Source organism: Thunnus maccoyii, chromosome 18, assembly GCF_910596095.1.
Source record: "Thunnus maccoyii chromosome 18, fThuMac1.1, whole genome shotgun sequence".
Lineage (NCBI taxonomy): Eukaryota > Metazoa > Chordata > Actinopteri > Scombriformes > Scombridae > Thunnus > Thunnus maccoyii.
This window is the reverse complement of record NC_056550.1, coordinates 16,839,910-16,860,180: the sequence shown is the minus strand read 5'-3', so window position 1 is coordinate 16,860,180 and position 20,271 is coordinate 16,839,910. Positions and strand designations below refer to the sequence as shown.

The following is a 20,271-nucleotide window of genomic DNA, read 5'->3' as shown; positions in this document are numbered from 1 at the left end:
GCAACATTTTTCTTAAATGCTCAGAAAGTTTGTATAGAGTTTGGTCAGTGGTTTGACAAAAAAATTCTGATGGGTGGGATCTTGCTTGAAAATTTTGAATTTATGACCTCAGTTTTTATAAAACCCTAGGTACAGCCCTTGTATAAAGTAAAAAGATGCTCACTCATCAGTTTACCAAACATGTTAACAACTGAGTTCCTACTTATGCATAGTGTAACTACTGTAATATGTACTTTTTGTATGTAGTTATATTTTATTTTACAGTTTTTAAAGGTCAGTGAACATCCTGTGGCATTCATTATCTGTTTGGTGTGTGTGTGTCTGTGCGAGAGAGACAGATAGACAGAGAGTGGAAAATACTTGTTTTGGCATCTTCAGTCAGTGTGATAATCCTAACATGCTGCTCACACACAAACGACAAGCGTCATTGTTGTCTGCATGACATGAGGTCAGGAAATTATACTGTAGATAAGTGCCGCTGTCAGGGAGCTCCATGCCTCTTACATCGATAACATTGTTATCAAAAGGAAACACTGCCTGACTCATAGCAGCAGCAAAGTTCTAAAACTATTCTAAATGAGTTTAAGCAATATCCATGAATCATACTAATATGTATACCCTGGTTGTGTTTATTCATTAGCCTTATAACAGATGGACCTCATCGTTTTGTTATCACCGACATTGTTGAAATGAACTTTTGAGCAAGTAAACAAGCCAGAGGTCATTATCTAGGAGAGAATGAACAGGAGGATGTCCATCCCCCCCTTGGGTGGACCGTAATACACTCGTCATTTCCTCCCCTCATCTTTTAGATTTGGTGTGTGTCTTGAGCTTATGAGGTTGGATACAGGGCAAGGAGAAGAGTAAAACAGGGGAGGGGTGAAAAATAACAACGCTTCAGCTGGCTGAGTACAAAATACCTTAGGCGTGGTTTTCAATTATTTCCTTATGCAGTTGCGAGGGTCTTAGGATCATAGAAAAGACAGGATAAAGCAGCAGTTTAGGCCTTGTTACAGTCTAACACAGAACTGAGCTGTTTCAAGTTTAAGGTGACTAGAAGAGTGGCGGCTAAGGAAAAGAATCATCCTAACTGGGCAGAAACTACAAGAGATCTCAAACATGGCAGCTATAAGCAGTAACAATGAGGAGAATTTGAACACAAAGGAGGAGCCAAGGGATCCTACCAGCCTGACTTTGGACACACTGCTCCCGCAAGATGTGTTATGTGACTCCTGCATGGATAGCCCCAGCAAGGCCCTGAAATCCTGCCTGACTTGTCTTGTTTCCTACTGCGAGGCTCATCTCAGACCTCATCTGGAGAACGCCAAATTTCAAAACCACCGGCTGGTGGACCCTGTCCATGACATCGACTGTCAGGCTTGCGAGGTTCACCATCTTCCTCTCGAACGCTTCTGTCTGATGGACGGCTGCTGTGTGTGTCTAGACTGCGAAAACCAGGAGCATAAAGGTCACACAACTGCATCCGTGGAGGAGGCATGCGCTCAGATTGAGGTCTCGGCACAACACACACAGTTTTTATTCAGCACAGAGCATTTATTATTGTGAAATGAATTGCTATTTTGGCTGTTGCTCTAAAAATGCAACAGAATTTATTAGTTAGATAGTCTTGTATTAGTTGCCACTATATGGTCTTATTTGAAATCCTCATGTAGCATCTCTAGCAATTGTGTTTGTGATGATTGTTTGTAGACTGAACTGCAGGAAAAGCAGATAGAGATCAGTCAGAGTGCCTCAGCAGCTGAGAAAGCCATTGGAAAACTGCAGAGCAACAATGACTTAATTAAGGTATGTTACATGGGAAAATATCACACCAAAACCCATTTTCTCTAAATTCATTGAATGCACAATGATCTGGTTTAAATACATTATTCTGACTTCATTTTCCACCTTTCAATTTGTCTCTTTTCTCTCTGGACCTTCAGTCTTCGGTGCAGGAGGTTTGTGTCATCGTTGAACAGCAGTTCGCCAGGCTGCAGACAACCGTGGAGGAGGCCAAGAAAGGGGCGTTGGAGGTGCTTGAGGGTGAGCAGAGACAAGCCCTCAGACAGGCAGAGGGGATACAGGCACATCTGGAGCAGAAGAGAACAGAGCTGACAAAGACTCTGGCCCAAATGAACAAACTGTCCAGGAGCAAGTCTGATGTCAACTTCCTGCAGGTACAAAATATATATGAAATACTTAAAATGACGATAAATAAGTTGAGAAATAACAATTGGATGCCAGACGGTGTGAACTCATTTCAGTCAAATATCTCCTGATCTGGGATTAGCACAGGATGTTCCCTGAGACTTTATTTTGGACGCCGGTGTGTTGTTGACAGTGTACACAGAGCAGGCATTTCAGCATTTTGGTAATCTCACGAAGAAAATTTCTCAGAGAAAAGGGATTGTGTAACAGCTTCGTTTCACATCCTTACGCAATTTTGTTTTGCTTGTTGTAGAAGTACTCAGAGTGGAAGACAGGAGAGGCAGCTGTATGTTTGCCCAGTGTGTACATCAACCCCATGGACCATCTAGACTCTTATGTTCAAGTAGTGACTGATGCTACCCAGGAGCTGTGTGACCTGATTCTCTCATGTTACAGAGAAAAACTGAACATGATTTGCAAAAGTGGTGGGCGTATATCATATTTTGATAGTTTGGCTCCTTTCTTTGTTCATCTGCATACTTTTTTAAACCTCTCAAATGTTTTCTTGTTGATGATAATATAGATACTAAATCCCAGATGCCAGACGTTTCTTCGCTGCCTGATCCTGAGACTCTAGAGGACTTTCTAAAATGTAAATTTCTTTCTTTTCAATGTGCATGCAACATATTTTTTCTTCATCATATCTGGTTATTTAAACACCAACTGTCAGTCAACCGTAAAGCACTTTGAATCGCACTATCCTGTACAACAGGTGCTACACATATAAAGTTTTACTGATTGATTGAATTGTATTTCCCCTTTACTGTAGACACAAGGAGTTTGACCTTCAACCCAGACACCACTCATCATTTCCTACGTGTAACAGAGGACAACAGAAAGCTGACCAACACCAGCCCCTGGCAGCACAGCTACCCAGACCACCCTGATCGCTTTGAGTATTGGCGCCAGGCAATGACTTCAGACAGCCTTTACGTGGGGAGGCACTACATTGAAGTTGAGCTGAGCGGGGAAGGCGCACATGTAGGGGTCACGTACAAGAGCATCAATCGTAAGGGAGATCAAAGCGCAGACTGCATCACCGGGAATGACTTTTCTTGGTGCATGGGGAGGAGCAGCCGAGGTTTCTCTGCCTGGCATGCTGGTGTGGAGACACTTTTAGAAGCCTCTAATATCACAAGAATTGGCTTATACGTTGACTTTCACCGAGGCTCAGTGTCTTTCTATGATGTAACCGGTCCCATGAGGCTGCTCCACAAGTACAGGGGTGATTTCATAGAGCCCTTGTATGTTACTGCCTGGCTGTCAAAGAAGGACAATGTAGTTTTTCTGGTTCATGCTAAATGAAACCTTTTCCCATGTTTACTTGTGACACTGCATAAAATAGCAGCTGCCTTCACTGTGAGCTTGTAAAAGAAAAATTAGTGCGTTGTAAATGTTTATTGAGGTTAGATAACAAGGTACATAAAGTAATGATTTTTTTTCACATACATGTCAAAGAAGGTTAAATTTACCACCATCTAGTGGTAACTGTGCAACGTGAACATAAAAAATTGTGCAGCAGTTGGTGTGTCAGGAATTTATTGCAGCTTTACAGCTTTTGAATGTGATATGAATGAGGAGAAGATACACAACTGCCTGCCAACAATTCCTTTATTTGTCTTACAAGTTCATTCAGTTATTAATTGCCTCAGTGTCTAGCACCAATTGTATGAGTTTATTTACATATTTGAATTATTATAAACTATAGGAGGATTTATTATCTATGTGGTGACTGTAAAATCATCAAGTTAATAAAAAAAGTACATTTGGAAATGATTAACATACCTAAAGTTCAATGCAGTCAATTTCAGACATTAAAATCAGTCTCATTCTCATCATAAACTGGATTTACAAAGTGCACACCTGTTGGAGTCAGGGAGATAGAATTATTAGTTTCAGTTCCATATAGGCCAGGAACAGCAGGCAGCATGACTGGCTTGTCAAACATTGGATTATCAAAGCCATGGTCAAGAGGCCCTCCAAGGTCTCCAGTATCATTGTTGTTCCTAAAGCTGCTCAGAGATGGCAGCGAAGGCATTGATGGCATCTGAACAACCCCCTTACGAATCAGGACAACCAAAACAATAATGAGTGTGATCATAATTAAAACTCCAAACACAACTCCAACCACCATTCCAGCACTGCTTCCAGACTGATCACTGCTGCTCCCAGTGGAGGTTTGAAATTCAGCCTCAGTGATTCCCAGATTAGACCCATGAGAATTGGCATCCCTCACTATGTCCCTGGCCAGAGCCTCCGCCTGTGTGCCTTTCTCTTCATCCAGGATAACTACCTGGATCTCAGCTGAGGAGCCAAAAGGGATGATCCCCACCAATCGCTGTGATTTGAAGACTTTAGACATGCCCAGCTGAATAGATTTGTATTGTGGCAGGACTAGAAAAAGGTGGCGGATTCGTTGTCTGTAATTCTGCAGGTTGAAACCGGGGGCATAATGGATGGTGACAATGGCACCACACACATCACAACAGTGTCCTACAGGGAGCAGAGGCTTCTTACAACTAAGAGAAGGACATGTGACACTGGCACAGATCTGCTGATGGTTTACAGAATTCCCACAGTCACAGCCAGAAGGATCCACGCAACCCGAGTTCCCGACAGTGACTGCAGAGGATCCGTGAAACTGCAGTCGGCCTGAGCGTGAGCTGAGATACTGGGTGAACTCAGATCCGCTGTCAAACGTTTTCCCCAGTACAGACACAGATTTGACAGAGATGCTAGGCAGGCTGGAGCTGGTGTCCACTCTGAAGGAGGAGCGGGCTTTGAAAACCACATCGTCATACTGGCAAGGGACACTCTCCTCGTGGACTGAGAACAGAAAGTTTTCCCGCTGCATGTCATCTAGAGTTGCAGCCGCCTGCCACAGAGCTGGGTTAAACCACTGTAGAGACTCTGAATTTTTGAACTTGGTAGTGACACCTGCTCCACAGCCCGGCTCTTGTCCCGCAACAACATAAAATCCAGCCCCTGAGTTCAGGATGAATTCTCCATCAACTGGCATCCTCATCTCCCGCACAGCATGTGTGGTCTCCACAAACACAGACACTTTTCTTTGGGCTGAAAACTGAACTCTGTCATTGCCACACGGAACGGCTCCTTTGTCCCAGTTGGTCTTATTCTCATAGTTGTTGTCAGGAATCCACTGTTTGTACAGAGCATTCCCTGCCCCGACAAGACAGAGGAGAAGGAGCGTGTGTAGTGTTTTCAGCATCTTGGATATTTGTGACAGAGTGAGAGAGCAGTAGGTGACCTTTGTTTCCAACCTTGTGACTGACACATGAGTGCACACAAGTTACCAGGACAGCAGATGAGCTCTAACATCAACCTGTTCAAGCAGGTGATCTGTAAAAGATTGACATTTTCTGCAGTAACAGATCTGTTTTAAGATGACATGTTTTTTTTTTTTTTTTGTGCTTTTTATTTTGTGGGGGTTTTTTTGTTGTTACTTTGTCTGCCTGAGAGCCATCAGAAAATTTTGAACAATGATAAGTAATTTCAATTAATTTTCTAGAGTTTATTGGTTATCTAGATGTGGATTTTCTTCTATCTATTCACATCACCATAGCTTAACTAACCAAGTTCAAATAGTATAAACTGCAGGATACTGAAAGCATTTTACATAAAAAAAATCATGGTAATGTTTAGGCAAGCATTGAGTTCAGAAATGGGCAGAGACTAATCTTCTTAAAGGACAAAGTCTGGATGTTTCTCTGAGATTATGTTTCCCCTCAAATACTTGGTGTCATCATAGAAATTTTGCTTCATGTAACATACATTCTTTCCATTTTTATTTATTTTTTTACAATTACCTTTTTAATAAACCAGGAATGCTATGAAAAGATTGTTTAAAATCTCATTTATGTTTAGTGCAGTGGTGTGTATATGTCTTTCAAGCAAGCATCTCTAATATTTTAGCCCCTGACTGATTAAAATTAATATGAAATCTGATTACTCTAAACAACTCTCAAATTTCAAATAGGACCCCAAAGCAGTCAGTCAGGGTCATAACTAAATGAATTTAACTTCTATATCACAATAAGCCACAAAAGCATAGCAGCACTAAATGTGCAGCTATGCACATGAAAGACAGAGCATGAAAACTACTCTTAATGGGATCTACTTCGTATCCTTCATGTATTTACACATTGATTGATTGATTTTATTGTCTCTGAAACGGTTCCATATAATTAGGAAGTAAACGAGATCGTTTTATTTGTAATTAATTGGATTTGTATGCCTTAGGTCAGGGTTTTACTCAGCAAAGATATCCAAATATTTCAGTGAACCTGTATTTTGGGACGGGTACCAGGATTAGGCTTTTAGACAAAATAAACACAGACTCATTGAACCTGAATTCCGCCTGAGGCAGTGTCTCGCCCAACCTGATCTCACGGGAGATACGTAAATGGAATAACAATGACATTCGGGGCCAAACAGTATTTTACACGGAAGTGGCCATCGAAACTCCCCCTAAAAACGCGTTGGGGTGGGTGCGAGGCGAGAAACGAGAATAATTAATCAGGTGAAACTAATTGCACCTGTGTTCCCTCATTAACTCACCTCCGCCCGGTGCTTGAGCTGTTTGCATTATCTATCCAACAGTGAGAGAAAAGGCGGGAGTTCATTTATTTCTGGTTTCGTCTTTGTTTTCCTTTAATCTTGGTAAAGTTATTTTATATTTGACATGTTATAAACAGGCCTAAGTGTCATTAAAGTGGCCGCTGTGCAACATAGCTGACGTTATAATCTCCATTTGGTCGAAGGGACATCATGAAAACTGTAGCTCAGCAGATGTTCCGGACCTGCAACAAACTCTTCACAAGGTAAAATTCAAAATTTGAGAGTCAGTTTTTTTTTTTTTTATATGCATAGCTACTATCTAGCCACTAGTGTGATGGCTGACATACACTATCTATGATCTAAATAACTCTAGCTACCCACATGGCCTCTAATATAGGAAGGATATGGTGAAATCTAAATGATAAGAATCCCAAAAAAACAAGTTCTCGGTTCTGGTGCACTACAGCATGTTTTGAAAGACCTTATCTAGGTCTGTAATATTACAGTGTGAGCTTGTATGTTTTTACAGTAAACATTATTACTGCTGTTTTCTGAGAAGCACGGATTAATGTAAACATAGTTAATGAATTTCATCAAATCATTCCTGTTTATTATTTTTGGTCTGTTACGTCCGCACCTCATAACAGTGTGTCATTTGGGGTTTGTGTGTGTGTTTGTGTTCAGCGTAGTTACGTAGTTGTGTGCACGCACGCACGCACGCACGTCAAAACTCAGATAGAGAGGTAGGCTGCGTAAACTGAAACTCCCAGATAAACTTTATTTTTTTAAATGCATTAGATATGATACTAACGTGATCTAATGGTTGTATCTTGCTCTATGTCATATCACTTCCATTCTGTGTAAATCCTGCCAATATTTGAGATCGCTAATCAGTTTTTTTTTCATTTAGGCTAATTTAAAGTAGATTTGGAGAAATTGGGCGACCGTTAGAGTGCTGAGTTCGTGGCCAAGTTAGCTTAACAACGTTGTACTTTCTATATTAATTGTATACATTTTCTTCTTTATCAGGGGAGCCAAGAAGACACACACACACATACGACCAGCTGATGTTTTGTTACTTTGTATATATTTTACCAGAGATTGCTACTAAAGATGTATTTATTGGGACAACGTACAGTTTTAAACATAAATGTTAACATTTGATGTACTGCACCAGAGTTAGCTTTAAAGTTAATTTTCATCTGCGCTCCCTTATAAAAAAAAACATAACAGCACAACAACAAACAGTACAAAGAAAAAAAACACACAGGACACATTATACAAATACAAAGCTAACGTTACACACAGTAGCACATCACATACACCCACAATGTCAACCAGAAATTAATAATGTAAGCTTGTCAAATTACAACTCTGAGACCCAGAGTTGCCTCCTGCCTCTTAATTGAAAACACAAAGAACACAAGGCAGAACATCAGAGGCATAACCCAGCTGGCTATACGCACAGACACACACCTTCATGACGTGTGTCCTTATTTATAGAAAAACACCAAATGATGTTCTTGAAGCCCATCCATCCAACATTGAAACAGCAGCACAGATGGAGAACATCCAGCACTTGCCCAGTCCCTCCCGACCGCCCAGTGATGAGACTGTGAGAGACATTATTCACCATGTGGAGGCAGTGATGGAGAGAGCCCATCACGGTGGTGGATGGCTCCTGTCCGGCATCATCTGCATCAATATCCTCATCCTGGGCTGCGCTCTGGTCAGCGGCAGTGCCTTCAACAACGTGGCCATTACTCCTGTGCACAGGCAAATCTTCCTCATCATTCTCCTCCTCCTCACTATGTTATGGATGCTGTTTTACACAGTGTTCACCTTCCGGAAAGATCAAGCAGTCTTGTTCAAAGATAGCCACGCAGGGCCTGTTTGGCTCCGAGGTGAGAACTGCTTTACAGTCCTTTTGATATTTAAGTCTGTTTTTTAAGATGTATCTGATCTCACTTAAATGTTTATATTGCAGTTGGACTTGTGCTGTTTGGCCTGCTTAGTTTCCTCATGGACATCTTCAAGATTGCCACCTATGTTGGCTACCTTCACTGTGACTCCGCTGTTAAAGTTGCTTTCCCCGTCGTGCAAGCTGTATTTTTGTTTTTCCAGGTTGTTGGATTTTAAGAACATTGTAGTTATGCATTACAAGAAAATGGTTGAAATGAGTAAGGGGAAACTTAACAATGTATTTGTTGTTAGACATACTTCCTGTGGATTCATGCAAAGGACTGTGTGCAACTTCACACAAATTTCACTCGGTAAACTATTTTCTTTGCTCACTTCAGACAATTTTCACACGCTAGAATGTCTTTCTATAATTTTTCAGGATACTAACTGTTTTCACTCTTCCAGGTGTGGGCTTACTCTTACACTTTCAACAAACCTGGTGGTATGGATGGCAGCCGTTACTGAGGAATCCCTTCACCAAACTGAGATTCCTGATCTGAATGTCACTGTTTCACATAAGATGTACAGAGGTATCAATTGTCTTTTTTTTTGTTTGTTTGTTTTATTTGAATCATAATCATTTATGATCACTGGTTAAGAAAAACCAACTCGGAACTGCTCTTCTTTCCACTTCAGCCAGCTATGGTTACAAGAAGTGTAAATGCAGTCACTCGGCATGTGACACCTTCAAGGAGGCCTTCTACTACCTTTACCCCTTTAACATAGAATACAGCCTCTTTGCCTCCGCTATGGCCTACGTCATGTGGAAAAACGTCGGTCGACTTGTGGAGGATCACAGCCACCACAACGTCAAGTTCCGTCCAAAGGATGTGTGTTTGGGCCCCGTCACAGGAATACTCCTAGTGGTGGCAGGACTTGTAACATTTATAGTGTATGAGACATACATACTAGAAGAGGAGGAGGAGAAGAGAAACAAGGCACTGCTGATTCATTTTATCATGAATATAGTGATAGTGAGCCTGATGTGCATCTCCACTGTCGTCGGCTGTATCGTCTACAGGCTGGACCACAGGGAGCACGTGTCAGAGAAAAACCCCACACGTAGCCTGGATGTGGGGCTGCTGGTGGGAGCCTCAATGGGACAGTTCATCATCAGCTATTTCACTATTGTGGCTGTGGTGGCGACAGGAGCCAGAGGCTACCTGAACGCCCTCAACCTGTCCTGGGCTATCCTGACGGTGCTCCAGGTTGGACTGCAGAACTATTTCATCATTGAAGGCCTTCACCGGGAGCCCTTCCATGTGATGCAGGAAGATGCTCTGCACACAAATGCTCATGCTTTCCAAGAACATGCAGAGATGAGCATTGTTGTAGAAGGCAATAAATCCAGCTACTTCCTTACTTCAAGTCCTCGTAAGCCAAGCTTGAAGAGAAAAGTACTGAAGGAGGTCTGCGCCTTCCTGCTGCTAGCAAACGTAATTGTAAGTTATTTGTATTAATTTTTCTGATATTTTCGTAACTGCAACTGTCGCTTCTAGTGTTTTCTTCTGGAAATGCGTCCCGCTCATTCTTACCTATTTTTGTATTGACAGCTGTGGATCATGCCTGCATTTGGCGCTCGTCCCCAGTTTGATCACTCCATCGAGATAAAATTCTATAAATTCACAATGTGGGCTGCTGTTGTGAATATTGGTCTTCCTTTTGGAATCTTCTATCGCATGCACTCAGTCGCCAGTCTCTTTGAAGTGTACTTAATCTCTTAACTGGACTTGTTTTTGAACATGTAGTATTTTTATTATCTTATGTATTAAATGTATAACTTTTTTTATATATATATATATTAATAAATTTTAACTACAAATAAATATTGTCACACCGTTTTCATTCATTAGTTGTCAGTCTGGTGCCCTTGGAACATATAAATTCCCATTGCAGTTAATTTAGATAAGATGGTCATTCTGGAGTGCAAACGCAGCATTACACTCAATTGCAGTGCCAGTTTCAGGTGTTACATCTATAGTTATGAAAATTAAATTTCATTGGTCATGAAAATTCTTGGTCATCTCAGTACTGTGTTAGTCACAAGTTTGAAGACTTCTTGTCAGATGGTGTGAAGATGATGCCTTGTTGATTACAAGCAGTGCTAATTACAACTATACTGGTTTATATTTAATATTGGGCTTTTGATATCCAAATTCGAACCATACAGTAGAGGGATTTGGTAAGGGAAAAGTGTCAGCTGCTTTTTAATTGTGGCAGTACTATAAATGCTGTTCAAAGGTCAAACCTTAAGTAGACTGGTTGCTGAGGGATATGGTGCCATCTAGTGGTCAAGGGGTAAAAAGGTACTCATAAAAAGCATATTGTTGCCAAGCTACATACAGTAGCATCAGAAATGAATTGAAATAGTTTAACAATACACTTCCCATGAGATCACACAGAGTAACGTGACCAACACAGATTTCACATATACATATCAATATATATTTTCAGGATAATTTATGGAAAATACAATTTTCAACATCAAGCATTGTAAGCATAGCCAGCCAGATCGGAAACCGAAACCTGGTCTTATACATAAAAACATACAATCTGTATTATCTCCAAAATCCTGTAAAGTTACATTGTCACATAAATTACAACCATTATAACGGACAACTCAAAGAGTGCAAGTTCACTTTAAAGCATGGCAAGTACAACAAATAACGTGAAACACCAATATTGTGCCGTCCAAGATGTGTAGCAAGCCTCTGGTGGAAAGCACCACACTTCGTCTATAGCAAGCCTAACTGAAAATTTAAACAATATTTCCCCTCTCATATCTATGCTGTCAAGAAAAGAGCCATCGGCAAACGCTCCAGTCATCTCAGTGCTTTGACAGACATTCTGCGGTCTTGAGGTCTGAAGAAATGTACAAACACAGTAGTTTATGGACAATATTGATAATTTCTCCTTTCAATCTGACAGGTATCTCCACCTCACTAGTCTGAATGACTTTCCTACCAAAGTCCGTGGTGTACGGGGCAAGCATTATGATGGTGATTATTAGGCAAGATAAACACAGTGAGGTTTACTGGGAAACCAGCAGATACTGAAGGGAAGAGGAATCCTGGTGTTGAACAATCCCATTTCAGTCAGAAAATGCTCCGCCTACATCCTCTGAATTTCAAAAAGGCGGACATCAGTGTCATACCAGATAGGAGGGTCCACATTGCTAGAATTGGGAAAAAAAAAGATAGAAGTTTTAGTCAGTGTGCAAAGATGACAGTCTGAATAATACTTAGCTCTTATGCCTTACTCACCGCAAATAGACAACACCCCACATGTAGGTGCGAAACCACATGGCAGTGCCTGCGTTGGCCTGATACTTTCTGATGAGGATGGGGTGAGGAACTGGCAGCAGACCCACTAATGTGCCATGCTGAAGAAACTTCAGAATCTCAGATTCATCTGTCAGACCCCTGCAGGGAAACACGTGAGGTTACATTAAAATGTTCCTGGAAACATTGTAAAGGCATCTCAGCCAATTTAAATTTGTACATGAGAACCAAGAAGGAAGAAATATATTTATGTACTTGTCGATGCAGATCTTCTCCACCTGGGGAACTAGCACTTGTAGCAGACGCATGATAGTCTGCAGGGGAAGCTTACACTTCCAGGAGAGGACCTGTGACAAAAAATAGTCAAATACTCGTTCTACCTAATACACAACATCAATAAAAAACTAAAGAGAAGGCTGATAGGAAAATAAGTTACAGACCCATTCAGGTGTTGGAGCCCAAAATGATGTTGAAGATGCACTTGACAAACGTCTTCTCTCCATTTCTGCTTCAGTGTAGAAAACATCCTGATATTGTAAGAAAATAGATTTAATAACATGCAAACGCATTTGAAGAAGTACAGTACATGCACACACAAACACACACACACACACTTACTTCATTGTCTCTGCCTGAGTTTGACTCGGTGTCACTGGTCCCGACGACTGCACTTTGGTCTGAGGGGGCTGTGTGTGAGGAGTCTGTCTTTGGGACTGACACCATGGTGCCATCCTCTGATACTTGGGACTTCTCAGTCAGTTTATCAATACCTGCAAGAAACACCTACCATTACTTATCATTACATAAACTTATCAAGGATAAGTCTGTTGATGTTATATATTTTTCTTACTGTCAACAAACACCATTAAAAAGACCAAAACCAACAATGATTTAGTCTTCATTCCTCAATTTTGTCCAAAAACTATTAAAAACCCATCAATTAGTCACACTGTTGCACTGAGTGACATTTTTGTTCATTACCATTAACATCGGCATAGTAGTTTATTTTTAGTCAAACCCACATACATCCTACTCCTGTAATAAATACTCAGTAGCACACCAATTCCACGGCTAAAGATAATACTACCCAACAAATGCACCATTTATGTGTACTTCTGTTTGAGTAACATTTGCCAGAAACTTTATGCAACTATTTAGCCTTTAGCCTAAATATAAAAGGATTATAAATATAACAATTATTCATGACAGATTTTCAAGACTTACACCTTCAGTACAGAACCAATGGGCTGATTAAATAATGCACATTGGCTTTGGTTTTTCAGTGGGATGTTTTGAGAGTAACAAAAATACAGAATATCACCAGACCTTTAAAATTAAAATTCTCATTTTTACATTTTTGAGAAACTGACCTAATGGTCCACTTGACCATTTCAAAATTACTGACAAACCAAATATGCCCATTCTAAATGACTAAACAGTTGGTCCTCTGAGTTAGACAACCATAGTTTTCTTGCGGTGCTTTATGCTCTGTAGGCTAACAAGTTAGCTGTCGAGATATTTTAGATATTACAAAATGAAAAGTAAGTTGACCAAAGAGCCAATTCTTCAAAATGTGTGTCAGTAACATCAGTCAGCACCTGGCATAGCAACCAGACTGGTCTTCAGTGTACCAGGCTCTGCCGGCACTGCAGGGTGAGAGCCCTCCATAGATACAGTCTCCTGGGAACTGGTGCGGGAAATGACATCTGGAGACTTCCTCTTTCTCTGCAAAGCCTTCTGAATGGAAGCAGAATCAGATGGCAGGTTTGCCAGCTGGTGGAACACATTACGTTTGCGGATGATTGCGTACACCAGGTTACAGTTTCCTGGAGGTGAGTGAGAAACGGACAGATTACATAAGATGTGTTTGTTAAAGCTGTAAAACAAAGTCCCATCTAAAACCTCGATCTGCGGTTCCATTCAATTCCAGAAATCTGTCACATGTCAGCTTTCTCTCACCATCAAACTGGTACTGGATGATATTGTTAAATGCCTCGAGGAGGAAGAATACAAGGTGATGGTTCTGGGCTGCAGAGAACAGGTACCAGCTGGTGGAGAAGGCCTCCAGCAGGTGGAGCAGTTTATTGGCTGCTACCATGGACAGGCTCTTCAAATAGGGAGACACTATAAAGGAAGCAGGAGAGATGTTAAGCAGGTAAGTGTGTAATTAAGTGAAGAAAACTATATTATGAGATGATATATATTTATGAGACAATAATACTGAGTCGATGTTATAAATAAAATATGTGCATTGCCCAACAGATGGCGCCAAAACAATTCACCATTAACAACAATGGTGAGGAGGCAGTCAAATAGGGGCTGGAGACGTTGATGGCCAGTGGTAATAATCTTGTGGAAGACCTACAAAACAAACAAAGTGACAGCTGTGAGTACTGACTGACTGTTTTTTTCATTAGGCAGCCATCAGAACAGGATGTAGCAGGCATCTCACCACTATAAGCAGATCAGCATGAGTCCCTGTGAACACCGGGATGTCCATAGGCACATGGATGGAGTAGGGCTTATTCAGGCGCACGCCAAAGTTTCTCTCCCCACTCAGCAGCAGCAAAATGAACACACCAATGTGCATGAGTCCAACACGGGCTGCAGCCGAGGATAAAATACGTCAGAGGGACAATAAATACAAATGCAAAGTAGAGTTTTGTTGGGTGCAAGTAACTAGTAACACAACAGAGGAGACTCACACTGGTCAGCCCTGGCATCATTAAGGTAGTAGAGTATAGGAACCAGAATATCCAGGACATCACTACTCTTCAGGACAAAAAACAGGAATTTCTGTCATGGGAACACAAAAGAGATTGTGCTCAATAAAGACAGACTTTTAATGCCACAAATGCCCAAAGAAACATTTCATTATACTTCTTTCCAACCTTATTGAAGTCACAAAGCTTCCAGAAAAGCACCAAAAGCTCCTGGTGGAACTGTATCTTCTTGGTGGAGTTGGGCAGGTAAGTCTGAGTCAAAGGGTTGGTCAGCAGACGAGCTAGGCCCTTCAGTACAAAGTCAAAATCCTGCCAATTGGAGAACAAAAGGAAGGGTTTGGACAAGTAATCTTTGCAGAGATGATCTTCATGTATTTTATAGAAATTATGATAGGCATACCTCCTCTCTGTGAATCCTTGACAAATAATTGACAAACAGGTTTTCAGGACCTGTAGACTGCACAAAGATAAAAGCTTGAATGACATAAAAATACACTCCACACGGTAAATGTACATGTCAGCATCTGATTGGTTTCATTCTGGTGGTCTTTTGTGTCGTACCTCTTGTTCCTCCATGCTGGATGGAGAGGGAGGCCGGTGGGGAACCCCTCCATCATGCTCCAGCGTCACAATGAGGATTTGTACGGCTTGCTCCACCAGCTGCTCCCGGTAGTCAGAGAAGAGCAGATGGTTGTACGGGATGCCGTAGCCCACTGGATCATAGGCACACACCACGTTGAGCAGAGAGGTGAACAGGGGTAAGGCATGTCTAGGGACAAAGATATAAAGACCACATTGGTGATTTAAGAATATATCATGTCAGTCTTTAGCTGGCATTCCATGCATTTCTATTCCTTACCTGTTTTCTGTGGAGCAGAAGAATGTCACCCAGGGGTTGAGGACATTGTTGTCTGTTGAAGGAGGCAGGTACATGGCCTCGGAGAAGCAGGTTAGTAACAATCTCAGCAGCTCTGTCCTGGTGAGCATTAGAGACAAAAAAAAAGTGTTGGTCAGTCCAACATCAAGATGAGAGAGTAAAGACTGTATATGATACAGATGTTGCCAACCACAGCTACACACAGCACCTGGACTTACCTGTTCAAGTCATGGATGTAATTAAGAGGGGGGGACTGCGCGAAGCCCACCCCAGCCTCCCAGATGTATTCACAGCTGTCTATAGACTGCATGTTCTCTACCGAGTCCTGGAAAAAAAACATTAATGAATCTAATTATTTTATTCAAAGTGCAGGATTAACATTTCCCAGAATATTTGATTGATGTTGTCTAGACTTTCTCTTACAAGTCCTTGCTTGGTTTTTGGTTCATTCTTTGATACATGAGCATTTTCCAATCAGCCATCTGTAAAATAGTTTAAGCAACCCAGCTACGTTTATAGAAATATTGCTGCAATGGAAAAATGCTGACTGTTGGGAACAGACAGGATGCAAATCCCCATCTTTGGTATGTTTTGTCCACCACCCAAGCCTCCAAACCCTTATTTTTCACCTTTCGGTTATGCTATTAGAATGTCAACATTTTTCTGAGGACAGTATAACTTTCTCTGAAGTTCCCTGTAAAGCCCTGTAGAGATTTTCTGTGATGTGATTTACATAGGAAATAAAAGAATGATGGTGAAAAGATGAGCAACTAGTACAGTTTAAAACCTTACAGAGAATTAACTGTGATCTACAAAGTTGCAGTCTGACGTGCAACATTCCTGCCTAGGAATTCTTCCTGGTGAGACTGAGTGCATTATCCATCAAGATCTGCTTTCAATGTTCACTCTTAAGAGGAACTTGGGTGACAGGTTAGTTGGGCAACTTCAAACCAGGAAGAAGGAAACAGTGCTGAAAAAACAACCAGAGCATGTTAAGCTACTGCCATTATGTGTCTGTAGTTATTATTTTTTCTGAATGGTCATGAGATGACAAACTTGCTGACTTTGGATCGCACAGTGACAGGATGGTGATGCTGGGTACTCACAGGGCCTCTCTTGTGGCTATGCACGGTGAAGTCAGGGCAGAAGAGCAGGTCAGCAATAGCCAGGAGCAGTGACTCAGCCAGTGGTCGAGCTCCGTCATCATCATCCAGCTCATCTGTCTGGAAAGGATGGACATAATGTGTGAGACGAGATCCAAATGTTGAATATTTTTCTGCCCAATCAACTGAAAGAAACGATGTGAATGGTAAAATTGTGGAATAGGGTCACATCTCAAATAAAATAGCTCAGTAACAGCTGAAATGATCTTGCTGTATACTTCCTGCTCAACAGGGAAAGAGGAAAAATACAACTCCTTACAGCTGGAATGAGGAAACTGCTTTAACTGACTAGCTGAGTCAAGGTGGTGTCTTCATGAAAGGAGGCATTCATTATGTTCAATCACTGATGTGAATAAGCACCTGAGACACAAACAACATCATCACATGTCTGTGAAGTCATCCAGGTCAAGATATATGAAGGTATGGCTCAACATTTTTGGAAACAATCATTATATGCTCAAAATAAGATTGTGCAAACAGCTACACTGTGTTTTGCAAATAGGTTTTCCTTTCCTGCAACCACTCACCCCAGCCCGCCCAGCACCAGGCACTGTTGACCAAAAGAATCCTCTCCAGTCCTGGTCCTCAAAGATGTACGGAAGGATGCGGGTCAGGATGCGAGTGCAGTTCAGGATCACCTGCTTCTCCCTCTCTGTAGGGCAGCCAGACTCTGCTCCCTGCACCAGCTTCTCCACGGCCTGAAGAGTCAAGTAAAGGAAGTACACACACACACAGTCACAAACTGATTACATTGCAGATACAGGATAATGATGTGACTTCAGACAGAAAAAGCTTGCTGTAGTATTTCAATGTAACGTGCCATCTTATTAAGTTTTTGATGATTCATCCAATTTGCTGTGACTACATTGGTGCCTATTTTATTCATGTTATGCTTCTTCTCAAGAGGTTAATAATACATTACAAAGTCAATATACATAGTATCATAACAAATAGCTAAGTTTGTTGTTGTACAATCGAAAACTATTGTAACACTCTTTTATTAAATATCAAATTCTCAGCAGATCCCAGTGTTTTGATTAAGTTGGCCTTATGGGCCATTACACTGAGCATAACCTTATAATATTTTTATTTTCCTAGACCATCAAATGGAATGATTTTATTATTGGAGAACAAAGATACAGTGTCTGAATGTATGCATCCATCCAGAATACTTCATAGAATAGAATATCTTTTTTTGTATAGGTCAGTAAACATGAAGCTATGTGGAGTGGCTACTGTTTGTTCATTTACACTGGGAAATACACTAGATATCTACAGTTTGACTCATTTGGCACTAAAAACATTTTGCCAGTGAGATGGGGACATTTGTTTATGTTTTGGGTATTTAGCAAAGATTTGTGTTTGAACATGATTCATTATCTATGATCAATCAACAACATGCTGCAGCCCATGTCTAAAATGGGTAACACAACCCTTTGAGTCAGCCCAGCTTCAAGGGCTCTTGTCTCCTCCTCTTTATTTCATCAGACTGTAAGTATCCAGTGTGTCTGTTTTGTTTCTGATAGGCAGCTTCAAACGGAAGCTGGGAGCTAGAGACGGGAAGCGAAAGGAAAGGAAGGGGAATTGACTCACTTATTCCCATATCTGAGAGCACGAGGCTGTGCTTTAATGACAGACGCCCAGACTGGGCTCTGATAGAAAAGCCCTGCATTGTTTCAAAACAGTATACCATGATGTAGCCTCAATGCAATCATGCCTCATCTGCTGCATCACAAACATATGTTAATATTACACAGATGCATTACCAGTTGATGCCGTGCATACCTTATAACAGAGGGTTGCTAAATTTGAGGGGGACTCCTCTCGAACGGCTCTTATCTCTGCAGCTGGCACCAGTGCAAAAACATCCTGGACTGTGGTGGTAGTGTCTGCCCAGAACTGGTCCCAGAAGGCATCGTCTGTGGCTTCCACTGGCTGTAGAAAATATGTTTACAATTCAATTCCCATTTACCAGATGGAACATTTTAAGTCAGTGAGATTTAAAATACAAATGGCTTGACTGATCTTGCATTGCAATGTATTAAAATATCATTTTGCCCTTTTGATCATAATACATTGATGTTTAGTCTTGCATCAATGTAAATTGCTCATCCAAGGCCTATCTAATGGCAATGTAAACACAGCCTGTATTCTATCAACAGTGAGGACACATTATCTGCCACACTGATCTAAGCACCTGCCGCATCTGCAAACGTGGTCATTTCCAGACCAACGTCATCAGCTTTGATTTAACTACGCCATCGTTTATCTTTCCGTCAAAACTAAACATGCACAGCCTGAATAAAGGTTTATGGTGGTATCGCAGAATCTGCCATCATTTAATCCAACATTTGATGACAAATACGCCGTATTTTGTGTTTGGTGCATGTAGTCTCTACATCGATCTTATAATCATTTTCATAAATATACAATAAACGTGAATTGAAAAGGCTGTATGCAACATCAGACAGTCTGCTTTTTCTGCCATCACATCATAAGCGTTATTTCATCTCGGTGATGCGGTGCGCTCATCGGCTCCTTCTCTCTATATAACCCTGTGTTCAGTTGTATGGAAGCGCATAATACCTGTGTTTTGGTTGTCAGCTGAATCACTGCTTTCCTGAAGTTCAGTTTTGAGTCGGTGGTGCCCATTGCGATTATTTCCCTTTATACTACTGGGACCGCTGCCGCTGAGAATCCCTGTTAATCTCACCTCCGTCCTTTGCTTGAGTCATTGGCGGAGGCGTTTCTTTCTTTCTTTTTTTTTACACTATTGGCTGGCTGGACAGGCTGCCTTGCAGAGTGTAATTTCCGGGTTGAGAAGATGTCAACCCTTTAGTCCGATCCTGTTTTGTTTCCAGCTGCAATATCTTAACAGTTTCATGCAAAAAAATATTTCTGAGCAATGCATTGGCCTGGTAATGTGTCCATTTTGTATAATATACTCTAGTCATAATTAAGGCGAGATGGTAATTTCTACATATTTTTTTCATTAAAGTCGCAGTAGGTATTGCCTTGAGGCAATAGCCTAATTGCATTCAGACAATGTATAGAATAAGCGTCCTATTATAAACAGCGACATCTTTTGGTTATATTAATATTGTGTCAAACCAAATAATCCCAGCAACAGCTTCTATGAAGGGAAAAATTTGTCGACTTTATGTCAAATTTAGACCAATTACAATTTTATAGAAGGAACAAATGAATAAATTCATGCTGTTTAACCGACTTAAATGAATCAAGTCAATTAGCCGTTTCTTGTGTGCTCCAGTGTTATTTTTGTTGCCTTCATTTTCTGCTCGTAAATTCCTAATTTAATTCCGAAATTAGCCTACCTGGATAACATGTGTAATCTACGGAATAATTATATAGTGCACCATCTCATTTATAATAATTTTAATTACTACTTTCTCGATTATACCACTTAATATGTGATACCACAGAATACTTTATTCTGGTTATCCAACTCGCATATCGTA

General features: G+C 41.0%; 4 protein-coding genes across 4 annotated transcripts; 2 read left to right on the top strand and 2 right to left on the bottom strand.

Moving 5' to 3' along the window:
• Positions 1–259: 259 nt before the first annotated feature.
• LOC121884602 (E3 ubiquitin-protein ligase TRIM16-like) lies at positions 260–3,514 on the top strand. The gene is made up of 6 exons (XM_042393476.1): positions 260–1,512; positions 1,711–1,806; positions 1,944–2,177; positions 2,462–2,633; positions 2,732–2,800; positions 2,978–3,514. The coding sequence occupies exons 1-6, from the start codon at positions 1,120–1,122 to the stop codon at positions 3,511–3,513; spliced, it is 1,500 nt and encodes a 499-aa protein (XP_042249410.1). The 5' UTR covers positions 260–1,119; the 3' UTR covers position 3,514.
• A 488-nt stretch (positions 3,515–4,002) lies between these two features.
• On the bottom strand, positions 4,003–6,059 carry amn (amnion associated transmembrane protein). The gene has a single exon (XM_042393477.1). It carries the CDS (start codon positions 5,435–5,437, stop codon positions 4,016–4,018), a length of 1,422 nt encoding a protein of 473 aa, XP_042249411.1. The 5' UTR covers positions 5,438–6,059; the 3' UTR covers positions 4,003–4,015.
• A 719-nt stretch (positions 6,060–6,778) lies between these two features.
• LOC121884074 (proton channel OTOP2-like) lies at positions 6,779–10,509 on the top strand. The gene is made up of 8 exons (XM_042392643.1): positions 6,779–6,888; positions 6,990–7,049; positions 8,290–8,690; positions 8,774–8,910; positions 9,001–9,059; positions 9,154–9,278; positions 9,385–10,190; positions 10,302–10,509. The coding sequence occupies exons 2-8, from the start codon at positions 6,997–6,999 to the stop codon at positions 10,470–10,472; spliced, it is 1,752 nt and encodes a 583-aa protein (XP_042248577.1). The 5' UTR covers positions 6,779–6,888; positions 6,990–6,996; the 3' UTR covers positions 10,473–10,509.
• A 682-nt stretch (positions 10,510–11,191) lies between these two features.
• Positions 11,192–20,099, bottom strand: hid1a (HID1 domain containing a). Its single transcript, XM_042393175.1, has 19 exons — positions 19,379–20,099; positions 18,578–18,727; positions 17,320–17,490; positions 16,736–16,852; positions 15,848–15,954; positions 15,612–15,728; positions 15,314–15,521; positions 15,153–15,209; positions 14,921–15,061; positions 14,735–14,825; positions 14,482–14,633; positions 14,312–14,390; positions 13,989–14,153; positions 13,628–13,855; positions 12,648–12,799; positions 12,470–12,556; positions 12,285–12,376; positions 12,012–12,170; positions 11,192–11,923 (listed from the first exon to the last, which is right to left on the bottom strand). Exons 1-19 carry the CDS (start codon positions 19,442–19,444, stop codon positions 11,860–11,862), a joined length of 2,403 nt encoding a protein of 800 aa, XP_042249109.1. The 5' UTR covers positions 19,445–20,099; the 3' UTR covers positions 11,192–11,859.
• Between the last annotated feature and the right edge of the window lie 172 nt (positions 20,100–20,271).

Coding starts and splice junctions, on each gene's coding strand:
- amn (XM_042393477.1), bottom strand. CDS start 5,437: ATGCTGAAAACACTACACACGCTCCTTCTCCTCTGTCTTGTCGGGGCA.
- LOC121884074 (XM_042392643.1), top strand. CDS start 6,997: ATGAAAACTGTAGCTCAGCAGATGTTCCGGACCTGCAACAAACTCTTC. Junction 7,050..8,289: donor TGCAACAAACTCTTCACAAG/GTAAAATTCAAA, acceptor CCTTATTTATAG/AAAAACACCAAATGATGTTC. Junction 8,691..8,773: donor AGGGCCTGTTTGGCTCCGAG/GTGAGAACTGCT, acceptor TTTATATTGCAG/TTGGACTTGTGCTGTTTGGC.
- LOC121884602 (XM_042393476.1), top strand. CDS start 1,120: ATGGCAGCTATAAGCAGTAACAATGAGGAGAATTTGAACACAAAGGAG. Junction 1,807..1,943: donor GCAACAATGACTTAATTAAG/GTATGTTACATG, acceptor CTGGACCTTCAG/TCTTCGGTGCAGGAGGTTTG. Junction 2,178..2,461: donor CTGATGTCAACTTCCTGCAG/GTACAAAATATA, acceptor TGCTTGTTGTAG/AAGTACTCAGAGTGGAAGAC.
- hid1a (XM_042393175.1), bottom strand. CDS start 19,444: ATGGGCACCACCGACTCAAAACTGAACTTCAGGAAAGCAGTGATTCAG. Junction 15,729..15,847: donor TACATCCATGACTTGAACAG/GTAAGTCCAGGT, acceptor AATGCTCACCAG/GACAGAGCTGCTGAGATTGT. Junction 11,924..12,011: donor TGGGGTGTTGTCTATTTGCG/GTGAGTAAGGCA, acceptor TCCCAATTCTAG/CAATGTGGACCCTCCTATCT.